General features: G+C 37.5%; 2 protein-coding genes across 11 annotated transcripts in view; both read right to left on the reverse strand.

The window, feature by feature from the left end:
• The window catches only part of gtdc1 (glycosyltransferase-like domain containing 1), a 354569-nt gene extending 347442 nt beyond the window's left edge, over positions 1-7127 (reverse strand). For 5 of the 7 annotated variants that reach the window (XM_055638677.1, XM_055638676.1, XM_055638675.1 and 2 more), the window contains exon 1: positions 6865-7123. The gene's annotated coding sequence lies outside the window, so the exon portion shown is untranslated. Of the gene's footprint in view, positions 1-6864 lie in introns of all 7 variants that reach the window. The other 2 variants (XM_055638672.1, XM_055638674.1) reach the window with 2 other exon arrangements.
• Positions 7128-12393: 5266 nt separating this feature from the next.
• Positions 12394-18093, reverse strand: part of LOC129699054 (zinc finger E-box-binding homeobox 2-like) — a 137200-nt gene continuing 131500 nt past the window's right edge. For all 4 annotated transcript variants that reach the window (XM_055638670.1, XM_055638668.1, XM_055638667.1 and 1 more), the window contains exons 9-10: positions 17242-17422; positions 12394-15519 (exon numbers count right to left, since the gene is read on the reverse strand). In XM_055638670.1, the coding sequence (XP_055494645.1) occupies positions 14948-15519; positions 17242-17422 (753 nt within the window). In that variant the 3' untranslated portion in view covers positions 12394-14947. The remainder of the gene's footprint in view (positions 15520-17241; positions 17423-18093) is intronic.

Consider the following 18093-nt stretch of genomic DNA (forward strand, 5'->3'; position numbering starts at 1 on the left):
TTGCGCGTACCAAGGTATAGTGAAAAGCTTTGCTTTGCATGCTATCCAATAAAATCAGATAATACTATGCAGATATAATCGAGGCAAACTCAAGTACAAAAAGTAGAGCAAAGGGAAAGATACAGAGAGCAGAATATAATTTGCAGCATTATAACGCAACAGTTCCAGAAACAAAATCCAATGTCCGTATTGGGGTAGAGGCGAATCAGACAGTCCCCTAGTTATGTTAAACTATCAAATTTTAGTGTTCAGGGTGACCTGGATGTTCGGTACATGAAAAATCTAAAGTTGCCAAGCGGATACAGTAAGCAACTGAGAAGGTGTATCTCATTGAAGTATACCAATTTTGTGGACGATTTAACAGGATAGATAAAAGGTTGATGTTTCTCCTGACTCGGGTGTAATTAAAATTATAAATGGAAAGTTGAGAATTATTGGAAGAAATTAAATACAAGAATACTGAAATCTTGCTGTAGTTCACTTTGGCAAGGCTGTACCATGAGAACTGCGTACAATTTGGCCTTAAGAATAGACGTAATTTGGAGACTGCAATTTTCACTAATCTAATGCCCCTGTCCCATTTAGGAAACCTGAACAGAGCCCGCAGGAGACTTTGCCCCCCCACCCAAGGTTTCCGTGCGGTTCCCAGAGGTTCCTGGAAGTTTAGTCAGTCTCCCTAATGGTCGAAAGTGGTTTCCGCTTCTTTCGACCACTTTCGACCATTAGGGAGACTGACAAAAACCTTCGGGAACCGCACGGAAACCTTGGGTGGGGCGCAAAGTCTCCAGAGGTTTCCGTTCAGGTTTCCTAAGTGGGACGGGGGCATTACTCTCTGGTTGAGGACGTTGTCCTACGAGGAAAGCGTATACTCACAGGATGTTTGAAGAATGAAAGGCGATGTCGTAGAGACATACAAGCTTCCAAGGAACTTGACAGGAAACCTCCAAGCAGAGCAAGGAAGTCTAGCACCAGGATGCAGAGACTCCAGATAAGGGGTTAGCCATTTAAGAATGGAACAAAGAGGAATTTCCTCTCCCAGAAATGTGAAATACCTAAGAATTTTCTTTGCTACAGAACTGAGGCACTGGGTACTATACTGCTTTGGAATTTACTTAGTTTCAAAATGCTGCCTGGACCAAGCAGGGAATCCACTTTGGTTGGGAATTCGTGAGGGAGAGAAGGATAGGAAAAGGGTTGGCAGAGGTAATGGGAGGGTAGCAGGCTGGGCTTAGGATCTTCCGACTCACCAGTAAAGCTTCAACATGCTCATATATTCACAGCCTAGCCCGGTCCCAACATGAACTAATCAGGCCAAGAAAGTCCTCAGAAATTAGGACAGGCAGAGATATAGCAAAGCCTGCCATTTGTTGTTGTTCTTGGTTCTCTTCAACAGCACCAACACCCCAATAACAAAAGTGCTTCTGGTGTGTATTTATGGTTTTTGCCACGCAGGACACATTGAAGCCATCATATTACCTGGAGGATGAAGAGGCTTGAACATAATGCTGGCCATAAGGAAAGGCCACAGTGGAAAAGGTGGAAAAGGTGGCAAAGCAGAATGCACTATTTGGAGGTGGTGAACAATGTTGGAAGCTAACATCAATAGATTTTTAGACCACATGGGAACCAAATGTAATGAGGAGAAAAGTAGAATTGAGCCCACTAAGTCAGATCAGACAGAATCTCATTGAGCAGGAATCCATATGATCTATGTGTAGGAAAGAACTGCAGATGCTGGTTTAAATTGAAGGTAGACACAAAATGCTGGAGTAACTCAGCGGGACAGGCAGCATTTCTGGAGAGAACAAATGGGTGACATTTTGGGTCGAGACCCTTCTTCAGACTGATCTCCAATAGGATCCATCCCTACTTCTATTTTTTATTTTTCAAAAATGAGTTTCCAAATAGATTTAACCTGCTTTCTTCCTTTCTACAATACAGGAGTTGACATCTCTAGAACAGAGATGCCAACTCCAGGCCTCAACAGTTCTGTCATATGGCTATATACTTAGAGCAGAAAACAGCCAACAAGACTATTCATCTGCAGAGGTGGGAGCATCAGATTGAAGCCTGGCATTAATGTTGAAATTTTAATTATGTTCAAACAAAAATGTTCAGATGAAATACACATCCCAAAGAAAAATCTCTGTGTAACCTTTCTTAATGGCTGCAATTTATTCAGATTTAGAATAAAAATATTTATTGGATGGCACACCATCTGTAGTCTGTTTGAACTTATCTTCTTACTTTCAAATATTCTATGCTATTTATAATATTATTAATTGGATGTGAAATGTACCCCACCCTCTTGATTATAAGACTGTTTGGTACGGGAGCACCACCAGATCTCTTCTGCCTGTTTCAGGGTTACATTTTTACATATACTGTGGAATATTTAGTGAAGCGTGTAACTCATTAGAGCACAAAAAAGCTTTGTTCCGACAAATTTTGTAATAACAGGGAGAGATTCAGTAATATTTAAATATTAGTAAAGGATATAAATACCACAGCACCCGAGTATTCAGGCACGAGTGCTCTAATTATGATGTCTTCGATGAGTGAGACAACAAGCCATTTGCAGAACAAAATACAATTTTTGTTGCAACACAAATTTCAGCACGGATCACATTTTCCTGCAATGATAAACACCATTACTTCTGGTCCCTGATCTGTGACATTCCTTTACGTGGCTGCCCGCACAGTCTGGCCAAAATCGTACTAAACCTCAGTGTGGTGTTCAGCCGGTAATATTTTAACTTCAAATCATAGCCATTATCAGGAATGCTTTCTTTCTCCCGCATTACGTTTAGCTGCCACTATTCTTCCACCTCAACCTAACTCTCCCGCAGACACCATCATTACATTTCTTGTTTTAGTTTTTAGCTTATTTTTAGAGATACAGAATGGAAGCGGGCGTTTCGGCCCACCGAGTCCATGCGGCCAGCAATCCTCGCACACTAACATTATACTACACACACACACACTAGGGACTGAATCCAATTAACCTACAAACTTGTGCATCTTTAGAGTGTGGGAGGAAACCGGAGAACCCGGAGAAAACCCACACAGATCACAGGGAGAACGTAAAAGCTCCATTCACACAGCACCCGTAGTCAATATGGAACCTGGTGTCTCTGTTGCTGTAAGATAGCAACTCTACCACTGCGCCACCGTACTGCCCAGTATCTATCCATGATTTTGCCTATGTTCTCCCTCGCAGCACTCAACTTTGCACACCCCCACCAATAACCCCCGTCCCTCCTCTTCTCCACATGCTCAATACTCAGCTGCCCAAACCTTGCTCATCCATTTGCTATAACTATCTTCACTTACTCATCACCACCGACCTTGTCCCCAGCTACACAATTGTTAAAATGTTATCCTGACGCAGCCACTGAGGAACTGGTTTTAGAACTGCAGCCAAATTTACACCCGTGATGATTTAACTTTTTTCTTAGTTCATTGAAGAGCAAAATCAATGGGTGCAAATATGGTGACCAGTCAGATCCTGTCCATTACCACCTGGCCGGTTAGTTTAAAATTAGCGCCGGTGAATTTCAAATCTCCTTCAAATCTTTGCATGCGCTATTCTAACTCTAAGCCTCATTCAGCTTTAGATTTTCTAACTGTGCAATCGCACACTCACCTCCAGTGAATGGGTTCAAGTCCCACTCCAGAGGCTGAGCACCTATTCTAGGCCAACACTTCACTGTAGTACCGAACAAAAATATTGGCAGAGACTTCATGTTTTGAATGAAATGTTAAATAGAGGTCCAATATGCCTTCTCAGGTAGATGTAGGGAATCAAAGAAGAACAGTGGGGTTCTCTCTGTAGTCCTGGCTAACATTTAGTACTCATCACCAGTGAAACTGATTGTCAGGGCATTGTTGTCGCACAATTTCTGAGTGCTTGCTGTGTACTTATTTGTTGATGCAGTTACTTTATTATAAACACAAATACACCTCTGAAGCAGCATTGACAGTAGAACTTTGGGAAGTCCGCGGATCATGAAACATGCTATATTGATGTGAAGATAGATACAAAATATTGGAGTAACTCGGGACAACCAGTATATCTGGAGAGAAGGAATGGGTGATGTTTTGGGTCGAGACCCTTCTTCAGACTCATTGTGCTAGAGTGAGATTTTTTATCTTATAGAAACATAGAAAACATAGAAATTAGGTGCAGAAGTAGGCCATTCGGCCCTTCGAGCCTGCACCGCCATTCAATATGATCATGGCTGATCATCCAACTCAGTATCCCGTACCTGCCTTCTCTCCATACCCCCTGATCCCCTTAGCCACAAGGGCCACATCTAACTCCCTCTTAAATATAGCCAATGAACTGGCCTCAACTATCCTCTGTGGCAGAGAGTTCCAGAGATTCACCACTCTCTGTGTGAAAAAAGTTCTCCTCATCTTGGGTTTAAAGGATTTCCCCTTTATCCTTAAGCTGTGACCCCTTGTCCTGGACTTCCCTAACATCGGGAACAATCTTCCTGCATCTATGAACCTGCATCCACCAGTCCTCAGTCTCTTGCCATCTGTACAACCTCCTCCTACTGCCAGTGCAAAGAGTCACCAGTGTTTCCTATACCATACAAGTTCTAAAGCACTTTAGTTTTGAAACTTGTTACAATAATGTTCCCTTTCCCAACTCCAAAATTTCAACTGGATATTTCCTGATATGAATCGCACTTAAGCAACTCAGCTGTTTTTTGTTGCCAAACGTGTTTGTAATATCATTGCCAGTGAAACACTCACTGAAGGTCTAGAAAGCCTGTAAAAAGGATTGAAGTATATTGTTCCAAAGCGCACCCGAATGGATACTTTCACCCAAACCAAGTTTCAAGAGCACTACGTGCTTGCAGAAGTGTGATATCAAGGGAGCCTCTAACACAGGGGAAACTTGTTTAGCTAAATCCCTTTTATTCTTTACGTCCCTGCGCTTCGCTAGGCTCACACTCGATTATTAACACCCAACAACCCCACCCCACCCTCCCGCAAGCCCGACCCAATCTTCTCAGTCCATAACAAATCTATCCCCCGCTACTCATCCTTGCCACCCCAAGTTCCAGACCCTAACTTTCTCCGTATCAGCCTGGCCCTTGCCCCAATCACCCTTTCGATTCATTACCCTTCCAATCTCTCTTCCACTACATCTGAACTTACCTCTGGACCTGAACTTTATACTTTTTTGGCTTGTGTTGTCTACACCAGCAACGTAGGGAAAACAATGGCATTTGTTGGTGTAAAGGCAATCTGAATGCACTTTCTAAATATGATAGCATCTGGATTTTATAGAGGGTCAACCGAACATCTTTAGATTTCATATTCTTCACCTCCAACTTTAAAAGTGTTATTGTGTATCCTCAACCCAAGTAATAATTTTAACAAGCATTAAAGTAAGTAAATATTTAGCTAAAGTTATGAAACTTACATAAAACAAGGTTTCCAGGGAATTTGGTTTGTCATTATATGCATTTTTATTTGCTTTAATAAAGATTTAATCCAGTATTTGATTTCCTAGTAATAATCAACAATAGCACCTTTTAGTGCCATGTAATTCAGACAAATATCAGAGTTGTTGTAATTATAATGTAGTCATTTAATAGTAAAAAATGATAAATGGGTATGAGATAACTGATTGGCCAAAGCTGCAAACATCAGAGGTCAATGATTCCTGCTGCCAAACAAACCCCAGAGTTATACTGGGGTTAAAAGATCCAGATAATTGGTCAGTTGTAAGGCTCAATATATCCTTCAGCATTTGCTGAAACAATTTAAGATTTTAATTTAGGTGAGGATTCTAATTCTAAAGATTGCAACATTCCAATAACATAAAGGGGAAAATGTGTACCAATATATCACCTTTCATCATCTTAGGATATTTCAAAGCACTTTCCATCCGATGAGACTACAGCAAATAATGTACACTGAATATTCTAACCCATGGACTCTTCTCAAATGTAATTTGACAGGGCAGGAAAACTACATCAGGACATACAAAAAGCTACTCGTAACATTGGTTGTTATTAAAAGAAGAAACTAACACCAGCACGCAGAATAAAATACATTACATCAAAGTTAAAAATGTGTTGAAAAAACTTGGTTCCAAAAAAATGGTTACAACTTAAATATCACCCACAGATGCTTACAGTTCAGCAAAGGACTTCCAGTACTTCTCATTTTTGAAATTATCTTGAGTTATCCAGAGGTCACTCCCTTACAGGAACCACATGAAACATCAGTGTATCTTTTGGCAACAGTAGCATTTTGCAGTATTTTAAAAAAGGATGAATTATTCATAAGTGGAGGACACAAGTATGATATTCCTCCAGTGGACTGGTGTACTTGTGGCACAACGATTAACACATGGACACCATTTGTAATCTCATCCCTCCCCACCCCAGCCAAAGAAAGCATCTGTCAGTGTTAGTTTGTCCGTCAAAGGATTATAAAAATATTTTTCATGAGTAGTCAAGACTGTTAAATCATCATATAAATAATACCTGGACATTAATTAAACACTTATTGAACGTTAAACGTCCTGATCATAACTCTCATCTATTGTACTATTGAATGCAAGGTACGTTTAAAAATCGTACCAAAAAATAAATGGCCGTTGCAAAATAATAAAAACAAAAGAGACTAGAAACTTAGCAAGCCAAGGTCCTGAAATGTTAACTCCATTTATTTCTCCATAGATGCTGCCTGATCTACAAGGTGCTTCCTCCTCCTCCTCAACTCCCTTTGGCGAAGATGAATGGCAAACATGTCCCCCTTGCAAACCCACCATCACCCCTACCCATTGCAACCGCGAGCGCTCAGCGCCCCAGCCCGGAGCGCGAGCTGACAGCCCACCTGTCAATCACTCGAGCCGTCTCCACGGTCACCATAGCCGCCGCCGCCGCCGCCGCCCCGCGCTCTCGCGCGCGCCTCCCGCACTCTGGAGCAGCCTTAAAGCGGTCCCTTCCAATATTGCATAATGCCGAGTTTTAAAGACTCATTTCTCTCTCATAACTTTAGTGTGGGTTATTTTTTTTAAAAATTCGCTTTGCAACGCGTGCCCTGTAATCCGGTGCTTGCCTTGTCAACATTGCATTGCACCCGTTTCAAATGCCCTTCCCTCACAGTAAAAAAAAAGCGTGCAAAGAAACACGTATCTGGCAGTGATGTGCAACATAGAAAAAAGCCACAAAAAAAATAATAATGGGGAAGAATTAAAAAGTAAATTGTGCATCGTAGTAAAATGGAATTGCCCCGATCCCATCTGTTGAGTATCGTGAACGTAGGGCACAGCATGATTATAGATGCATCCAAAACGGGCTTCCTCCTCCGTGCATTTTATATCTTCCAAGCTTGTAGTTATTTCAAATTGTCCCTGTCTTGGAAAGTGCACAACATCAATCTAAAGTTATTTTAGAATTGCTCAAAAGATATCCAGATCCAGGGTTCTTTTTTTCCTGTATTCACTTCTGATTGTAACTGGCTTATTTTTCTATTTGGACTGAAGATCTGACATATTTGATTCTTCAAATTAACACTGAATATTTTATTCTCTACCGACTGATGGCAAAAACCATAATGAGCTATAAACTTATAAGAAGGTCAAATAACAGAGGAACTTGATCTGTGTGGTCTCATATTATTTAAAATTGATACAGATAGTTTTCATTACGCTTGCTTCTGTGCGTAATATCAGCCTGGAAAACTCTTTCAGTCATTGCCAGAAACAGACCACACCCTAAAACTATTAACAAAATGCAAACGGACTGGAAATGGAGTCGAAATAAACTACTATTGGGTATAAAATGCCAGTCTTTATTGCATTTCGTTTTATAGGCAAAACAACATATTGTTTTATGTTTGTTGGAAACAAAACTTGAGATTTCCTATATCACATCAGTAACTTCACTTCAAAAGTAGTTAATTGGCCATAAAGTGTTTAGGAGTGTCCTAATAGGGTTCTGAAAAGTGCTGTACGAATGCAGTTGTTTTATGAATAGCTTTGAAGATCATGAATTAGATTTCTGACCCATTATCCTTCAAGTTTCTAATAGTTATCAGGCTACAACGTTCCTCTCAACATCTCCCGCACTCGGCTGACCATTTTATAATTTGATGTATACGCCTCCTATTATGACATTTCTATGATTATTCAAAATCATTAAGATGGGTTGCAGAAACGTAGACTTTTTGGGTTCATAGTTCTAGCTAATATAAATTTGGTAAAGATGCTGAAGTCCTAACATCAGAACGGGCTCAACTTATTTGCTTTTCCCAAGACATTTATGCCCAAATGGCTTCAGGAAAGAGCCTTTTGAGGTTCACTGGTTTTCAGAAGTACTTGTACCACATAGATATGTACCTGTGTTAAATAAATACTGTTGGGATGCACTGAAACTACCGAAAACATGCCAAGCTCAGCATTGGCTGGTTAACACCTAAACCAGCCATTAGTATTATCAACCGATGGAACTCGAGGAAAGGAAAACTGCTGTATAATAATTAATGGACCTTTGTTTTTATATATTTTAAAATCTTCTCCTTTAAAGTGGAATGCTGAATTGGTTTGCTTCATCCATTGAAAGCAACATTTGCTCTGGATTTTTTGTATTGTTTAAAACAATGGTTCTGTAGTTAATTGCAGGATAACAGATTTCTGCTGGTGTTAACTACATCTGAAACATGCAAACAAGTTGCCAACAAATAGTTTACACATTGCTGGTAGACTTGACTAAAAATAAACCATAACCTCAATCTCACCTATTTGCTATTCTTTTTAGTCCTTGCTCCGGCATAGTGGGACCAGAATGATACAGTAATATGGATTCCAATGTAGCAACTGATATTTCTCATCGTGTATCTGGTACTATCAAATGTGAAATGTTTCTGAAGAGAGTAAAACATCCACAAAAATAATACCCCCCAAAAAAGAAATCTCAAAATGTTGGAAATGTAGAAATCAAATAGTATTATAAAGGTACAAATGTGTTCATGTTTCAGATGAGATCCTTGCTCAGAACATGTTGCCCAGCATCGGATATTTTTTTTGGATGGTGCCTGACTAGATAAGTATTTCCAAACTTTATTATAGAGAAATAACCTGAAAACATTACATTATTCACCTCATATGCTTCAAAGTCAAATTATAGTTTGGAAATATGCTTAATTAACTATTTAATGCAAGTTTTCAAACACGTCCCATTCCAGCTATAAAAAAACTGGCCATTTTAAAACTAGATTTTCATTAGATGTGTATTGCGCACACACAACAATGTAATGCATGTTGAATTATTATTATTGAAATGTTGAAGATTCACACTTTTAACGATGCTAGTCAGATATTCCAGTGCTAAGGCTATTTATAACATTGATAACATGGGTAAAAATTAAGATTTGTGTAAATTTCATTTAGCCCAGTTTAGATTCAAAATAAGAGAAAAATTGCCTGACAGTAATAACAGATGGTAAATTTATTAATATGATTGAAATTATCTTGTTTACTATTTGAATCTCGTGGCTTCACAGGACATGGTTTTAGCTTCAGTTGGAGTATTTAATAATGTTTTTACAATTCTCCTATTTTTTTGATGGAGAAGGCAAATTAATAAAACTTTATTTTGCCCTATCATCCATTAACATGAATCCATTTGCATAAAGTACAAATGATAAAATCAATAAATTATAGTTAAAGCAGTTGAAACAGTAACATGACTTTTCTTATCAAGGGAGTCACTCTCAATGGATATTATACATTGAATTAAACTGAAGTGACCCTGTTTATAATTTGTCCTGTGTGGTTTAATAGTATTTAATCATTGTTATGCATATTAATTGTGCTTTATTGATTATAGTCGAATGGATCCAGCATATATATTTTTTTCATGGTTTACAGCTTGTACAAAATTATCTGCATTATATGCATAAAGTAACTGCAATGTAACTTGGTGAGGAGTTATTTAATGGCATTTATATAATATTCAGATCACATGCTAAAATATGTCTCATCACATCATCATTTGATCAATGCATATCTGTAATAATTTATTTAAAACGTTAAATTTATATATTAAGTAAACTTTTGATTCCCTCGTTCTTCAAATTCTCTGAATGACAATTTTCTTCATTTTGTACAGTGTAGATCAATTCTACACTAACATTTTTGTTCCAGTTGCATGCACATCATTAGTCCCACTGTAAAATACATTTAACAGTTGTGATGTGACCGTGTGTTAGGACCCAAGATTGAAATTCTAATTTCAGTAAGAAATCCCATTAATTTTGTTAGCAACACCTCTGATAATAATGGCACATGCAGCCACCATCGCACATTTACAACAGAAGAAAACAACTTTATTTAGTATTAGCTTTTGTATTGCTTTATTGAATTTTTTAAAAGAAGCAATCTGAAGCCTAACTACAATCCAAATCATGAACTATGTTTCTTGTAAAAGTAATGTGGACTGTTTAAATTGCATGGACTTCATGGCATGAATGTTAAATGCAATTCAATCAGTTGTTGAAACTTAAAAAAAATCAGATGTTCCATTGTAAAATGTGTTCAAAACGATGATTTTATGCTGTTACGGTTGGCACAGCTGTGTCAAGACTTCTTTAAAATTTGATGGAACAAGGCGACACGTCTTCGTTGTCTTTTATTAGATCACTATTTATAAACCTTGCCTTTGCTGCATACTTGTTTAATGTGTTAATGACAGCGTTCATGGGCTTTCTTCAGAAATGTTCACTCACACGTCCACAAAGAATCCAATCAACTCTAGAAATCTTATTCTATTTTTATCGCTTTACAAACCTTTCTCCCCGCGTCCTAACAACAAGCATGCTTAAGTATGAAAATAAATAAGATCTCTTTATACACGTTAGAACACAGTATGGAACAACCTCTAAACCATTTTAAAGGTGTTAATATTTTATCTGTTTAGTTACTTCCCACGGTTGGATTGGGAATTAAACATATTTTTAGAGTGATCCAGAGGGAATCATTTAATGTAATATTTTATATTATTGTGAATAGGTAGTAACAAGAAGAAATCTGCTATTGTATTAAGGGTCAGACAAGAGGGGAAAAATCAATTGCTTCTTTTTCCTCTCCTTAGAGAGATTATAATATTATTATTCTCAAGGATTCTTGTGAGCTGTTTCTTACGACTAAGAGTTATTTTAAAATCAATCAATTGTAAAAGAAATTACAGAACAAAATGAAAAAAAAAACTTACATGGGAAAGGATTTAAAAGCTTCACTTTGCAGAGTTTTATGGGCACTTTGAATGAAACATGTGTATTTTACTACTATCTTTTTTTAAAGGCTTTTCTAGTGCTCTGGATGTTCAGTGGAAATATTACCAAAATGCTCCAGGCATTCTCCAACGGACATATAATGATCTTTACTACTTTTATTCTTGCAGCCAATTATGTCCAAGCTATTTCACAGATCTTCAGAGAGTGCCTTAAACAACAGTCTTGTTTAAAATGCTGTGAAAGTTCAAAACCTGTCAGTATAGCATTCTGGAAGCATTAGGGAACACTTTATCATCCTTTAATATTGAAAAAAATGAGTTTTTTTTTTAAACTAAAAATGCAGCAGGGATTTTTTTTTGAGTATTTACTTTTGACTATTTTCTAATGTCACAAGAAATGTATCATCAACACTACACGGCCTCACATCAAGTGAAGCAGAGAAGCTACCTCGGCCTCCTAACAGCAAATGGTAATTCTGAATGTTAAAAAAATGCTTTAAAAATCACTAATACAGTGACAGATAAAATCTAACTCCCGTTGTTTGAACAAATTGTTTGGCTGTTATAGAAATCCCAAAAGTTGCCTTCAATGTTGCACTGCAGATTTAAATAAGACAAGTTGACATGAAATTGAAAATTGTTTGTTCCTTAATCTATAAAGATGTTTTACTATTCTTTACCACCCATGCAATGATGGGTCTCTTGTGTGTTTATTTTGTTATGGGGAATTTAATACTAAGTGTAATCCTTCAAGATCCTCAATCTTTTCATTTCTGTGACCCCTTTAATTTAAAAGTTAAAAAAAAAAATAAGTACTAAGAAAATGTACAAGATTAAAAAGGATTTATTTAATGGGAAATTATCGATCCATTTATGGAAAGCTGGTATCTGCAATTTTCATAAAATGGAAAAAATATAGCTGATAGTAAGAGATATTCATATTAGTAACTTCTATTGTGACACACATTGTAAATGTACATTATGAAGCATTTATGGGTTTTAAGGTAAAAATGTTAAGAAAAATGAGGTTACATTTTAAATTGTAGAGTGCTAAAAGTATTTTTTAACCGGCTTGCTTATGTATAAAGCTGAATAGCTGAAAATAATTTTACAACCCCAGGCAAGTCTGACAGTACCTTTTTTAATTGGATTTTGTAATGGATGTCTTTTAAAAGTCTTCCTCTCAACATGCACCAGTAAGAAATTGATGTTTTGTTTTAAGACACCAATCAATTAATTGGTATATTCCTGAGATCAACTTAAACGAGCTGTAAAAGCCATTTAAAATCAATGGTTAGGCAGTTCAAAAAAACTGCACGTCAATCACAATCACTGGTCTTTTAGTTATCATCTGATCTCCGATTTGTCTTCTTTACATGTAATGTATCTTAATTGCCTACTGGAAATTCAGACTTAAGTGTAACCAGACTCCAGTTGCACTATTACGGAGGCACAGTTTAAATCACTATTGCCCATTTCTGCAGGAAACCCTACGCTCTTTATTCAAAAAAGATAGTAGTCCATTTTCTGCAGACTGTATTATAAAGTGATGAATCTGTGTGCACAACTATCAAAGTACTCTATCCTTAATCAAAAGCTTGATATTGATTTTCTTTCAAATTAATTCCTATTAATAATATCCAGATAAGTCTATTTTTTTTTAAAGTCCCTGTTTATCCACCAACTGTGTTACATTGCTGGATGGTACTTTGCACCTTAATGGAAAAGTAGATGAAAGAAAGAATGTATCCTGAAGGTCTGATTACAGATCACCTTTAAAGCCCAACTCAACTAAATACAGGATACCCCAGGGAAAATATTTCCTTCATGCAATGTCAGTTTTATATAATGTGTCCAGGACTCATTTAGTCGCTTGTTATCCTCTCAGCAGGCTTATGAAATAAATCCAACCATATAATTTTGTTTATTTTGAGATGGTGAGAGAAATATAAAAGTGGACATTGAGTGAAATAAATAGGACGACAATATAAATTTAAGTTAATAAATATTTTTTGTTAACAATGCTATGGATGAAAATGTAATTCTTTATGGTTTGAAGACAATCCTACAGTTAGGAAGGAAACATTATACATTATTATGCACATCTGTTTGCTGCAGTGATGTCCATAGAACCTTAAGCTGCACGTAACAGGTCCTAGTTTGGCTACATTTTATTCGAGCATGGTCATTTCAAAGAGAAATTACAAATTGAAAATTTAATAATACTTTTACAAAGACAATTCAGGAAAGATTTCTGTCATGGTATCATACATTGTATTTTAACAGTCCCTCTTTTTTAGCTAAAAAACAGATGAAGAAAGTGGAATTTTCAGTCGAAAATACAGTGTTTTCACAAGATCGTATCAAAAGTTCTCAAATTTGGAATCCAGTAATTGGAAAACAAAATAAAATAATAAATTGAAAATTCGTATCTCACAATTCATGTTTGAAAACACAATAAATGCTCTTCTCATTACGTAAAATTTGCCCAAATGATCAACCTCATGTTCCTTTACTAAAATATATCTATATATTGAAGAACTATAATACTGTACACTACAGTATGAAATAAATAAAATTAGGAAATATAAAATGAGCAACATAAATAAATGTTATTTGACCTAAAATAAAATGAATGCAAATTGTTGCAAAGTTTGGTGTAATACTGACAAGTTAATGAACAAAAAAGTACAGAAAATTGCACAAACATATGTAAACTAAGGAACTGCTGCCTAGATTCTAATACTGACATGGGTGCTTCAAAGAACAGGGTGAGCTGTTTAACACTGAAGCTGGTGCAAGGTAACTTTAGTTACCTTCATTTAGCACTATACAAGGATGGCACTTGCAGAACACACAGATTAAAAGGTTTGCATATAAGGCTTTTTTTTAATCACCTTTCAAAAGGCTTTCTCCACCATTTCTGCCTCTCTCTCTCTCTCTCTCTCTCGCTCTCTATCTTTCTCTTTCTCCCTCTCTCTCTCTCTCTCTCTCTCTCTATCTCTCTCTCTCGCAGGCACTCTTTCTCTCTTGCTCTCACTCTCTCGTCCTTCATAGCTGGGCCACTTTTAAGACTTCATTTTCTAAAAAAAATCACACGTGCATCATTTCATGATCCTTCAATGAATTATTGGGAACCTAAAATATTGTGTGGTTGCAGTATTAGGCCTAATGGCTGGGTCAAACTACAAACAGTCCACTAAAATACTGTTGTTTACTTTTGCAGGTATGGGTAAAAGCACAGGCATTTCATTTTCAAGTTACTCTTGTGTAATAATATACATAGGTAGAAAACACAGACAATACATTTCTTCATAAAATTTTGTGTAGTAATACAAGTGGCATGTAATGCAATATACTCCATTATTTTGTGCTAAAAAAAACTATTGACAGAAGGATAATTTAGGCTGCTTGAACCACACATTTTTTTAGGCCCTAACACTGAACATTTTTTTTGCATAATGCAACTCTTCACAACCCAAACTTGACTAATTCGTCCTAACACTGTCTCGTTTTTTTTTTCGTTTTTTTTCCCTTTTTTTGCATCTGACAGACTGCCCCATCTGTCCAACACTCAGGCTTCCAGGAAGCATCAGGCACGTGCATGTACAGCTTAACACAGCAGTGTTTCAAGCAAGTAACAATACTACTGGAAGAAGTAGGAAGCTAAAATGCAGTAGTTATTATATGCCATCTTCCACATTGTCTTCATGTTCTGATTTGGTTTCCGTTTTCTCGTCAAGTGAGCTATCGTCCATTGAGTGGTCACCATTCTCCTCGTCATCTCTTATTGTGTCCTGATCTGTATCCATGCTTTTATTTTCACTTTCTTCTTCTTCTTCATCAAATTCCTCTTCCCCATCTCGCCTGACCAGTTTCTCCTCGTCCTCTTCTCCTTTTTCCTGCTCACGTTCACTCTCCACCTCTCTCAACATACTTTCTCGTTCCTCCGAGTCCGAATACCCCTGAGGAGTAATGCTCTGTAAGTAGGGGCGATTCATCAGTAGCTCTGCAGGTTCTAAGTGTCCCTTCTGACGGGCTTCTCGTTCAGCTGCTTCCCTTTCCTCTGCCTCCCGTTTACAATAGGAATATCTGTGGTTCATGTGTTGTGAGTAGGACCCTGAGTGTGAGAAGCGTTTGCCACACTTATCACACTGATATGGTTTCTCACCAGAGTGCAGTCGTGAATGTTCAATAAGATGATGCTTGTGTTTAAATGCTTTCTTACAAATTTGACATTGATGTGGCCGCTTTCCTATAATAAGAAGAAACACAGGCAGGAAAACAGATTAGGATATAAGGCTAAAATGTTCCAATAAGATTTAACAACCTTCTAATAATTTAGATACCTTTGGCGAATCTCCAAGCACATGTCAAAGTGTCAGAAATTGTCAAGTGTCCAGAATTACTGTCAATCATAACTGTCAAAGTAACTACGGATCATTTTTTTCTGCCCTAAAGCTGAACAACGTTTTGAACACAAACTCTGTGTTCTTTACAAAAGATAATTTACAATTTAAAAATATATATTTTGTAAGTTCTAGTAAAAGCCACTGTGAACATTCTTGAGTTACTAACAGGGAGGATTCATGTCAAAATTGGAAAAGGAATTATATATATTTTTTCGGAAAGCAGGTGGAAGGAAAGAAAAGAAAGAGGTATATTTATAACAGTATCAAGTTAAAATACACACTTCATTTTTAACCTATGTAATTGAGAGTATCTACTTTGGCATTTCAGCCAGCGTATGACCAGAGTTTGGAACTTGGAGCATTGGCCAAGCAAACATCTGGCTAATTCCACACCAAAAATAGCACTGGAATCCATTCAACACCTTCCATAACTGCAATAGTTGAAGCAGAATTCAAAAATAGACATAACTGCAAATTGCTGTCAGCCCAGCCCTGCAGGACAATATGGAGGACAGTAATGTCATCCTTCTCACCCCACCCCCACGTGCAAACGCAGATCATATCCATATCTCTGGAATCATATTAAATGGCCTTAAATCTCATTTTGTAAAAATAAAGCAATTGAACCACCACAAGGAATAGAAAGCAATGCCTTTTATTTAGTTTTTAGAATGGAGACAGGAAAATAAAATCCAATGGTTAATAAAGTTAAACAAAATGCAGGGTGAGAATGCAGGGTGACTTGGACAGAGAATGCAGGGTGACTTGGACAGGTTGGGGGAGTGGGATAGTTGACTATCTAAATGGCGTCAAGTTGGGAAAAGGGGTAGTACAACGGGATCTGGGGGTCCTTGTACATCAGTCTATGAAAGTAAGCATGCAGGTACAGCAGGCAGTGAAGAAAGCGAATTACATGTTGGCCCTTATAACAAGAGAATCGAATATAGGAACAAAGAGATCCTTCTGCAGTTGTACAGAGCCCTAGTGAGACCACACCTGGAGTATTGTGTGCAGTTTTGGTCCCCTAATTTGAGGAAGGACATTCTTGCTATTGAGGGAGTGCAGTGTAGGTTTACAAGGTAAATTCCCGGGATGGCAGGACTGTCATATGCTGAGAGAATGGAGCAGCTGGGCTTGTACACTCAGGATGAAGATGAAAGGGTATCTCATTGAAACATATAAGATTGTTAAGGGCTTGGACACGCTAGAGGCAGGAAACATGTTCCCGACGTTGGGGGAGTCCAGAACCAGGGGACACAGTTTAAGAATAAGGTGTAAGCCATTTAGAACAGAGACGAGGAAACACTTTTTCACACAGAGAGTGGTGGGTCTGTGGAATTCTCTGCCTCAGAGGGTAGTGGAGGCAGGTTCTCTGGATGCTTTCAAGAGAGAGCTAGATAGGGCTCTTAAAAATAGCGGAGGCAGGGGATATGGGGAGAAGGCAGGAACGGGGTACTGATTGGGGATGATCAGCCATGATCACATTAAATGGCGGTGCTGGCTCGAAGGGACGAATGGCCTACCGCTGCACCTATTGTCTAAAATGAAAAAGAAAACAAACATACCTGTGTGCTCATATTTATGTCGCAGAAGGGAACTGCTTTTCTGGAATGTTTTGTCACACAAGTCACATGCATACATGCCACTTTCTGTCTTCTTGATCTTCTTTCGGGACAGACAAGAATCTGAATCTGTCATGTCATCCAAGCCTGACATGTAATCTGTGGTTCCATCAAGCAATTCCCCCTAAGATAACATACATTTTTATAAGAAAACCCACTGACCTCCAACACAAATAAATACCTTCTGCTGTCTCTTATGATTTCACAGCAGGAAAATGCAATGCCATATATATAACATTTAATTTATGTCTCAACTCTGAAAAGGCATTAAACCTGAGAATCAAATGAAAGAGACAGATACATGTATTAAATGCACAATGTAAATTGTGTGTGCGTGTGTGTATGTGTGCATAATATAAATTTGTCTCACTATGGAACTCCTTAACTGGAAATGCAAAAGAAATCTATTAGTTACTGAAAAGATTTGCTATCCAAGTAGCCTTCTGAGTAACTGTCTTGAGACATTCTTCAATGTATTAATTCTGATGACACACTTGTAGCAGCTGAATTAAATATATTCATCCTATGATTATAACGTATTCTTAATGCAAAAAGGCTGATGAGAAGGCTGTGTAATTATGATGAAAATTACTCCTTATATGTAAAAGCAGGATTTCTTTCAACAGTAACATACACGGAGATGTGCATTACTACACGACAACATTTATTTTGGCATGAGATGAAGTGCTAAAAGTAATCTAAAGTGTAAAAATGCACGTGCACCTTCCTACTTTGTTAGTGCCTATTACATTTCACTGACAGAAATGTATTAAATAATACCTGAATAAGATATAA

Source organism: Leucoraja erinacea, chromosome 7, assembly GCF_028641065.1.
Source record: "Leucoraja erinacea ecotype New England chromosome 7, Leri_hhj_1, whole genome shotgun sequence".
Taxonomy (NCBI): Eukaryota; Metazoa; Chordata; class Chondrichthyes; order Rajiformes; family Rajidae; genus Leucoraja; species Leucoraja erinaceus.